Source organism: Parasteatoda tepidariorum, chromosome 4, assembly GCF_043381705.1.
Source record: "Parasteatoda tepidariorum isolate YZ-2023 chromosome 4, CAS_Ptep_4.0, whole genome shotgun sequence".
Lineage (NCBI taxonomy): Eukaryota > Metazoa > Arthropoda > Arachnida > Araneae > Theridiidae > Parasteatoda > Parasteatoda tepidariorum.
The window spans coordinates 71,230,532-71,241,292 of NC_092207.1; the positions used below are offsets into that span (position 1 = coordinate 71,230,532).

Below are 10,761 nucleotides of genomic sequence, written 5' to 3' on the forward strand. Positions count from 1 at the left end.
GCTGAATACGAAAGTTATTTGCACATTAAAATTGAATAGAAAAATATAAATTTAAAAGGAAGAGTTAATACCAAGAATCAGTATTAAAATTAAAAAAAGCAAAAAATTACCTCATTGCTCGAAGACCAACATTATACGCCAATTCTGAATCATATGGTAAAAGTGCAGTAAATAAATATTTAGCAAAGGTATGCATTGGAACGCTTTCAGGATGTATACCACATCCCAGGCCACTAAAAGGTCCACCTAGTTAAAATAAAATAATATTTACCATTAAAAGCAAGCTAATTAATATAATAAAAATATATATTTCCTTAAATTTATTTTAATTTTTAAATAGATATGGATATAGTCATTATATTAAAAATATTTTAATTATACTAAAAGTATGTAAAGAAGTTATTAATATTTTCTGTATCTCATATTTATAAAATCATAATATGCTCCATAAAGTTATTTTCAACAGTTAACCCTCTTGTTATGAGCCCTGTAGTAGTTAGCATCTATACAATAACTCATGTTTACAAGCACTGTATTTAGCATAGATTTAAGTTATATTTAAAGTTATTATAAATTACAAGAGCAAAAAAAGTTATATTTTTAAACAGATAATTCAAAATAATATTTCGTTCATAAAAATTATTGAGTATTCAAAAATGTTGTTCAATATATCTTTAAACTCTATCAATACTTCTAATAAACTAACACTATCAACAGCGAAATTACAACGGCATTCTGATAATTGGATATGCTGGTAATTTTTAAAGTTAAAGAAAGAACCTTTTTTTTTTTAATTTATCCAATATTTCAATAAGAGTAAGCCCAAGACAAAATGCAATTAAACTTATTATCCTTACACAATAACAAAAATCAAAGCTTAGCAAAAGTGATTTTTTTTACTTTTTTTTAAATTTATAATTTTTTTAAAAAAAAGAGCCTTTAGTATTTGATAAATTTCAAAAATATTTTTTTAAATGCATATATTACTAATGATATATATACTTAAATGTACATATATATAAAAATAGAAAAGTTATTGCAGTTAACATTAATGATACAGAAGTAATTTTTTTTTTTTTTTTTGGTCATTTTCAGTATTTAAAACTTATATGTTTAAATCTTTCGTGCCTAACGGGACACATCATACGTCCCAAGCAAATTTACAAAAAATCTTTTGGGACAGAAACGCTTCTATGTCTAATGGGAGACTTTCCCACCAGTTCTGCCAATATTTCTGAAGGTATTTTCATTCACAGAACATAGATGGCACTACCTTGCATAATGCAATTTCTGCTTTTTCGAAGTGTTGTAGCAGCTCATTCCATACTATACGAAAGTAAATAGTTTAGTTTTGGAAAATACCGCCTATTTGCGATTAAATTTTGATTGATCTATAAATCTAAGGCCAGAGATGCTACTTACGAAGCAGATTACCTCTAATAAACTGGTAAGTGGCAAAGTTTTACTTCCATTTTTATTATCGGGACATAAGTGTCCCTCTCGTCTTGGATAGTGGGAACACATTTTCCCAACAGTCCTATGTGATCATTGGTTTTCTTTACAAAATTACTCATTAAAGACTACTGGGACACGTATGTTCCAGTTGTCAAGACTGATGGGACATATATGCCCCGGTCCTAAATCAGTGTTCAAAATCTTCCTAAAAATATAACATCTTAGTTTTAGCATTCTAGTGAGCCTACTCATAGTTTATGCTACCAAAATTGTTCTCTTATAAAAATAAAAAAAAATACTCATCGCGAAAGGGTTAAAGATTTAGCAGGAAAAAAAAACATTAAATACATAAGAGGCTTATATGAAAACAAACCTTCAAGCAAAAGCATGGCTTGTTTTCGAAGTACAGCGACTAGTGTACCATCCAAGTCAATGTCATGAAGTTTTGTGATGAGACGATCTTCATGTTTACAAGCTTTTTCTTGAGCATACAAGCCTAAAGGCATCACACGCTGCTGACCTAGACCAATAAGAGCAGCTTCAACAGCTAATGACAGATAAGTTTCACTTCTATCTCTACTGCCTGGCACAGACACATGATGATACCTAGGTCTTTCTCGGGGTGCTAAGTTGCCCTCTTCATTAGATGCATTAGTGATGCTTACATCTAAAATAAGAAAATTTCATTAAGACAATAGCTATGCTACTAACCAATATCCACATTTTTATGAATTTATTACTTCTGCAAGTGTGTTGATCAGGGAAGTTTTTAGCAAAAAAATTTCATGATTCACCAAAAAAAAAAAAGAAAAAAAGCAAGAAAGCCTATTTATATAATTTCATAAAAATAAACTGGTGTTAACTATATAATACTTATAAAGAATTGATTTCTATGAATTAATTATCATAAAATCTTTTAGAGATGTAGTTTAGATATTCAGTAAATTTTGTTCAACACTGTAAAATCTACAGCTTCTTTCAAAACACGAAGAGCACATGCAGCATCTATATGAACATCCAATATTAAAATAAATGTATTTAAGATCTCAAGCCTGAACAAAATATACTCATTCAAGTTTAAAATCATGATTATTATTCTGATGTCTGCAGGACAAGTAAAGAGATAAACATCAAAATCTACAGAACAAGTAAAACTTTTTGAAAGTCCTTAATCTTAGAATTTAATTTGTTCAAAAGCTATTTCTATTATTTTATTTAAAATATAAGCATTATTTCCTAGCCACAGCATTACAAGATTTTAAAAAAATGATAAATTTTGAAACACTTCACTAGAAATATTGAAAACTATGAATTTTCATTAAACAGTAGATCATTAGAAGTTTTCAGTAATGTTATTAGAATTGCAAAATAATTTATTTAGACTTTAGTGCTTTATATATATTATTTTGGCTATTTTCAAATAATTTTGATTGGAGCTGTGTCTTTTTTCTAAGGTCAAATGCATGAATACAGTAAATAATATAAAACAATACCAAAAACCTAAAATCACAAAATTTAAAAGACATATAATACTAATCATAGAAGTTAAAGAGCATATGATACTCACCATAGTACTGATCAAATGATTTAGTCTCAGGTATCAAAGATGATTCAGCTAATGTATCAAAAAGAGCACCAACAGGATCAAGAGGATGTCCAATCCAACCTTCAGAATTGTAGTGCAGTGGATTGCTTGTGATACCAGAACTTGAGCAAGGAGCAACTAAAATGGATACATTATGTTTAAAGAAATGAAAATCAGCTCAATGGTACTTTTATTGATTTGAAATGTTTCGCAAAATATAAATTTTTCTTCACCTCCCCTGTCTTGTTCTGCTTGCCATCGACATTGCCAGTCTCTTTGTTGTCGCTTCATTGTTCTAACGATTGCTACAGCTAGTCTCAATGCTTCCGGTTGATATCCATGAGATCGTAATGCTTCGACTCTAGCGCAAGCAGTGGGGATATGTTCTGTAAAAATTGAAAAAATTAAGCTGAATTTAAAATCTTATTATTACAAAAAATATTTAATTAAACTTTTTAAAACTCTAACAAGTGAAAACTATTGATAGGTAACACAATCAATTTCATACATATTTCATAATTATAAATATATTTTACACCTTTATTTGTACAACACTCATAATAATAATTAATTTCATATAATTATTTTCAAAGATTACATATGTAAATATTAAATATTCTTGAGCAGACATATCAATAAATTAGGATAATTTGTTACAAAAATTAAAATTCAGTTTTTATACCTGTAACAAGATAGAAAAAAATATTATAAATGAAAATTCTTACTTTAAAGAAATAATGTAGTAACTAATTTTATTAAAGGTGTAATCCAAAAGTACAAGGCATTGTTGTACCAGTCCCTTAATGTCCAAAGCAGGTTTAGACTGATTGGGTTAGGTGAGAGGGACACTTAGCTTTTCAGTGCACCATAACATCTGCATACTGCACAGATAGCATAAAAATCTCAGATGTGGTATAACCCTGTTATAAGACATACAATTTCAAATATTCTTCATCACCTCTAGACAATCAACTTCAGTACAAAATTTGACAAAAAATATGCTGATAAAATGTGGACTTATAGTGAAATCCACAGACGAATTGCAAGAGTGCAAATGGCATCAACGAAACATAAAAAGAAGAGGATGAAAAAATCTAAGAGAAAAGGATGCCCATTAACTTTTTCAAAGACAGGAGTATTCTTCACAAAGTTTTTAGTTCAAAGACATGCCAACAATCGTCTCAAAAATGAAGATGTTCTGGAAAGATTAAGGTCAAAGACTACGATCATCCTTAAGCCCAGCACTAGACTACAATCAACCTAAAGTCCAGAGCTAGTCTAATAAACTTCTTTTTGCTCTCCAGGTCCAAGTTCCAAAGAATGCAAATTCGGCATCTTTGAGTCTATTTTAGCTGACAGCACATTAGCTATAAATGAGGTTCACTTTGTGACCAATAAGAGAGTATTTTGCAAATGGGAGAGTTGATATAAAAAAAGAGTAGATGAATAAGGAAACTAAGATTATTAACACTTTGTATCAATCAATATTGTATGAGAATAATTTTTAAAAATATATATTTCATGATTTTTAGCACATACTTTGTAGTAATATTCTCACACTTTATTAAGAAAGTTGGAAAGTATGAATGAAATTTTTTTCTTAATTTCTTACCAGGCCAAAGAGGATATCCCTGAGAATTGAAGGCTCCTAAAGCAGGTGTTTCAGTGTTAGGACTAAGGCTATCATTATTTAAAATGAATTTCAAATGAGGATCATCCCAACTCAGATGGCAGGCTTCAAGTGCTCGATGGAAGATCGTTCTTAGCTGAGGTGCAGAAGAAATTCGGTGGTGGCCAGTCAATGAGCGCTCCTTTGGACGATCTGCAAGAAGATGGTTCACGCATTTAAAGTCATATAAATGCAGTCAATAATTTTAAAAACCAAAAAATTTAAGCCAGCTATTTCTAACTCACTCAAAAAAAAAAGTATTGGATGAAAGTTACTCCATTGAGTAAGGAAATTTTTTTTCTACACTGGTACAGGTTATGACAGGTATATATATATATACACACACACACTGATTCCTGTTAAAGCTTAGAATAGCATTGAGATAATACATCTCCTGTAATAAGCGTTAAATGGGGTGGATTTAATTGATTATTCGAGTAATTACACTTTTCTTATGGTGATAGCACTCAGTGAAGAAACATTTCTTTGAGCACAGTTGGACATTCATAATATGGAATAGCTACTAATCTTTGACAACAAAATAAAATATTATATATTAGCTCAACGAAATGTTGGAAATAGTTTTTTTAAAACCATACAATAAAATTATGCAAGAATTCATCAACAATGACAAGAACTAAGAGTTTATCTCACCATTATCTTCATCAGAAGAATCTGATGAAGAGTCATCAACTAATATTCTTCGTCGACTGCTATTGTTCCCTCTCATAGGCCTGAAATCTGCATCTTCTAAAGGACATACATGCATATTAGCCCACTTTTCTAAGTAAGTTTTCCAATGTGATCTCTCAAGAGCTGTGCAGTGTGGATTCAGAACTATGCAAACCCATAATGCACCTGCAAATAATTACAATGAAGTTAGTAAAACCCTTAAACACATTACTCTTATTTATTAACAAGAGTACCATGCAAAGTTAAAACATTGATACTACAATAATAAAGGGATAGCCCAACAAATAAATATGCAAATTATTATAATAAGATACCTGATGTCCAAAATGAAATTCTTATTGAATTTTAAAATTGAAAGGTAAGAAAAAAATAAATTTTAAGGTAAATGCTTTACAACATATTTATGAAAAAATATTAAATAAAAAATTTATATTTATACAAGTTTACAGAAAATTATTAAATAACTATTTTTTAAAGATAATTTATTTTAAATGTGATTAAGTTTTAATTAGTAGCAAATTTTTATTAAATATTAAAATAAGAAAATATAAATAACTAAAAGGAATATTTTTTTTTATTTATATAAAAAAACAAATGTTTTTTTTTTAAAAAACTGTACGTAAAAATAAAGCTAAATAGAACTAACTCATTAAAATGTAGTAATATAATTAAGTGAATCAACACGTATTCATGAAAGAAATTTTTAACCAAAAAACAATGTATATAAAGTAAATACTTAGAAACATGCACAGAATTTTTAAACTAAAACTTATACTTAGAATAAGTAAATATATTTGGAATAATTTCTTAAGTTATCAAAACATTTAAACAGATAAGCTATTATTTAATAACAAGGGTTTGGTGCACAAAAAATCTTTGTAACTATATAATAATTAAGAGATAGTTCACAACAAATATAAATGTAAATAATCATACTAATATACCTGCTGTCAAAAATAAGTTCAAAAAGGAAAAAAAAAAATCCTAAACTAACATATAACAACACATTAGTAAAAAAATAATAAGTAAAAAAATTACATTTATGCAAATTTATTAAAACTTAATATTAAAATAAAATGATAACTAAAATTAATATTTCTTAATTTAAAAAAAAAAACTCAACTGTTTTTGAAAAGTTTATAAGGTAAAACCTAAATAGAACTGACTGAATCAACTAAATAGAACTAGATAAGCTAAATAGAAATAACTTAATAAAATATAGAAATATTGTAAACTAAATCAACACATATTTATTAAAGAAATTTAAGCAAAAAATAACATGTATAAAGAGAAAACTTAAAAATAGGGGCTAAATGTTTTAACTAAAATTAATATTGCGAATAATTTCTAAATTAATTCATTAATGCAGACAATTAATGCTTAATAACATACCTAGCCGGTCCAACATACCTAACTGGTCCCATAACTGTCGACATTTATCTGTCATAGGAGTGCCTTGAGAGTGCCAGATAACCAGTCGAGGATCTGCTAGAAATTGTTCAGTAATTAGACGCAACATACGTCCACCATTGGAGTCTTTTGCTCGTAACATTTCTTTCACCTAAATAAACAAGAGTTCATACATTTTAAAAATGTTGCTAATTCATAAATAATTACACAAAAATTGAGGTAATTTTAGTTACATAAGTAGATAGTGTGAAAAATTATGTATACCAAATAATAAATAAATAAATACTAATTTTCCAATGCTTCAAACTTGTGTTTAGTAGCTAAAAAATTTCTCCTTTCATAAAACTAAGAGTAAATTGAAATGAACCTAAGAATGGGAGTAAACTAAAAGCTTAAAGGTTGCAAATAAGGACCAAATAAGTACAAGAATATATATTAGGAACTGTTCAATAATTAAATATAATATTTGTGTCAATAGTTTAAGTACAATACTTGTATATGGAATTTATGAATAAAATTTTACAAAATGTAAAACATATATTAAAAACAAGGAAACTTAATAATTAGTCTCAATTTTTTAAATTACATAAGCAACTAAATTAAATTAATGGGTAACTTAGTTTAGGAAGTTTGTAAGTTCCTATATACTTGCCACATTTAAAAAATTAGTAAACAAAAAGGGAAATGGAGCATATAATTTCTTAATTAGATATTTGAAAATGCTAGTTAGCCAGTAACAAAAAGATATTTACGATATATTTCTTTCAAAAAATTAGAAATCTCAAATGGAATTTTTATTTTTGAAAACAAGTGTAGATGAAATCCATTTATTGCTCCTTTTACAACAGAAATAAATTAATGCATACAAAAATAATAAAATAAAATAAAAAAATTCATTTTAAAAATAATTTTAGTCAATAATGTTAAAAAATAATTAAATTATTTTTTTTATTTAAAACGATGATGCTACATACTTTAGAAAAAAGGCAGTTGAGCTGCTTGTTAGCACTATAGTAGCTTCCCTGAGACAGATATGTACGAACTTGTTCCCCAACTTGTTCTTCATCAAGATGCCAGCTGTGTTCTTCATCGGCCGGAGCTCCTGCGGTTGGATCAGGAGCTCCTATTTAAAAAATAACAACAAAAAATATATATTTTAGTCACTGTTACTAATAACTTAAAAAATATATATCTAATCAACAGAATCACGTACATATATGATTAAAATAACTTCACGAGATTTCACAAAAAAAACTATTAAATTTAACAATAAAACTTTAAATATCTAGAATGCATTAAGGAATAATAAATAAAAAAAGGCAAATAATGTTGAATTAAGGTTTTTTCAAAGATTATATTAGTATTGAGAAATTACTAGCAAACCATGTTAAAAAGAAAAGCAGGAGAAATTGTCAATCATAAAATTATATTGTAGGAAATTTGTACAAATGTTAAAAAGTTTCTTCAATCATTAAATTAATTCATTACAAGGAAATATCGCTTTCTTATAAAAACTGAATACCTGATAAGGATTCAATTTTCATAAACTTTCATTAAATTAAGGTATTGGAGTCTGGTCTCAGTTAATCCTAATTAATTTCAATCCTCCATTTATTTATTTTTTAATAATATTTTTATGATGTAATAATGACTAAGCTAATGAGGCATGTTTTATACTCCATTGTAAGTTAAGAAAAGACCAGTGAGGTATAGGATTTAAGTAATCATCTGGAACTGCATATAGTTCAGTTTTATTTAGTTATCAAATTATACAAATATGCTTTCTAAACAATACAAAACTAAAACACGTCAGACTGAAATTTAATTTGGCGAGCTTTTACGATATATGTCATAGAAATATTAAAAAAAGGTTATAGTGCGGTAGTCTTACTGGAAACCTAGACTTGGCAACATATTTCAATAAACAAGAAGAACATTCGTTTTCGAAAAAGAAACAACTATATAACGTTGCAAGTGCATTGGACTTGATTGGACCCCTAAAAATAGCGTGTCTTATGCTGAAGAATCAAATTACCCTCAACAAATAAAAAGCGAGATCAAGAATTTTTACATTTGTTTTGCTGTAATAGAAGATAATCTACAAAAAAGAATATTTATTATTCTTTCACCAGTTTCTTTAAATGTGAACAGAAAGGCGTAGATTTGTTACGGTTTTTAGATACCATTTTTATTAATTCTTATTACCTGTTAATTAACTATTACTCATTTCACAGGATTTAAGAAAGCAAGCAAGAAAATAAAAAAGGCTGTGCAACATCGTTTCAAGAGTTGGGGATGTTGATATTGACATCCATTTAGTTTGCACTTAAATGCAAACAGGCTCTCTCTTTAGGGATAATGGTTTTTTCATAACTCACAACTGAGTATAATTATGATCATTTCATAATTATTATCATTTCTGAGTCAATTTTTCATGATAATCTAATTATTATTATGTTGTTGTTTACTATTATTTGTGTATATATAAGAACATAAAGAAATACGATAAACATAAGGCAAAAAATAACACAGAGGTACCTAAAAGATAAAAAAATACTATTGCAAAATGTCAATTAACTAATTAGACCTAAAATTTGCAGAATTATGATGATTCAATAGTTACGTATTTGTAAGTTACACAAATAAAATGTAAAATTTTTTTTACACAGAATCTAAGGAATACTTACCGGCTATTCGATTAATTAAAGACTTAGTTTGAAGGATATCATCTGCTAGTCTTTGGGCAGTAGGTAAAACCTCTGTATGATGTTCAGCAATTAAATATTGAACTAATTTTTGAAGCTGCTCCCGATCTAACTGAAGTAACGTTTCTAAAAGAAAAAAATTATCAAAATGTTAAAAAAAACTTTTAATAGTGTATTAGAAGTAATGGTAAAAGTATAGGAATGTACAAGATAAGGACAGAAGCCCCCCCCCCAAAAAAAAAATTAAATAAATAAAAAGTCTTAACTCTTGAGCTGTCAAAAATAGTATTAAAAATATAAAAGAAAAGAGTAACAGAAATTTACTGATCTAGTTTACAGCCTACCTAAAAGTATCAGAATGCGACAATTGCAGTTTCATTATTAAAATTCTATTTATGCAATGGGTTTAGGAGTTTGCAGTGGAATGTAATAACTTAAAAATTTGTAAATAAACTTAAAGAGAAGAAAAGAAAATTATGTATGAAGATAAGATGAATAAAAAAAGTCATAATTTCAAAATTCTAGCAAGTCATCACAACCTGCTATTGTATTAGTAACAAATTTTGTTTTCTGAATAATAGAGAAATTTAACTTTTAGGACGAATGCAAATTTAGTTATCTTTTTGTTATATTCCAATGCCTAAATAATTATAAATTTAACGTAATTTTCTTTTGCAATCTGATAAGTAAAATTGTTGAAACTTATTCACACAAATCATTTTTATTATCTGCACAGGAGCAAAAGATTAATTATAAACTTGTAGCTTATTCACATTACATTTAAACAGAGTCTTAAGTATTCCTCACACATTTATAATTACAAGCATTATTTCAATCTTGGTCCCAGACTTAATATTTTGCAGTTTTTGTGGCCCACTACCAATAAATGGTTGTGTTTTCCTGGATCATATCTAAAAAGTAAAGAACTCTCTTATTAAGTACAAAGCAATTCTATAAAAAGGTAAACCAGATCACAAAAAATTTCGTAGAAAATTATTTAAGCTAATAAGGTTTTATTTTAAAGGTAAAAAGATGAATAGAATAACTATTTAACTTAATAAATTTACTTTCCAATAATTTAAGTGACAGGCCATTAAATGAAGGGCAATGTTATTTAAAATCTTTAGCTTTTTTATTTTTATTATTATTGAAATAAGTTTTTAATATTATTGGAAAGTGGGGTAAATATTTTTTTAAGTACATTAAGTAGGTCAACTTGCAGGAAAAAAAAAAAAAAAAAAAAT

The 10,761-nt window shown here is 27.4% G+C and overlaps 1 protein-coding gene across 2 annotated transcripts in view; it reads right to left on the reverse strand.

The window, feature by feature from the left end:
- The window catches only part of LOC107453035 (zinc finger SWIM domain-containing protein 5), a 102,092-nt gene that overhangs the window by 17,388 nt on the left and 73,943 nt on the right, over window positions 1–10,761 (reverse strand). The window contains exons 4-12 of one of the 2 annotated variants that reach the window (XM_043044991.2): window positions 9,500–9,643; window positions 7,787–7,935; window positions 6,813–6,963; window positions 5,364–5,567; window positions 4,653–4,862; window positions 3,274–3,426; window positions 3,023–3,178; window positions 1,829–2,122; window positions 111–246 (exon numbers count right to left, since the gene is read on the reverse strand). In XM_043044991.2, the coding sequence (XP_042900925.2) occupies window positions 111–246; window positions 1,829–2,122; window positions 3,023–3,178; window positions 3,274–3,426; window positions 4,653–4,862; window positions 5,364–5,567; window positions 6,813–6,963; window positions 7,787–7,935; window positions 9,500–9,643 (1,597 nt within the window). Of the gene's footprint in view, window positions 1–110; window positions 247–1,828; window positions 2,123–3,022; window positions 3,179–3,273; window positions 3,427–4,652; window positions 4,863–5,363; window positions 5,568–6,794; window positions 6,964–7,786; window positions 7,936–9,499; window positions 9,644–10,761 lie in introns of both variants that reach the window. The other variant, XM_043044990.2, reaches the window with a different exon arrangement.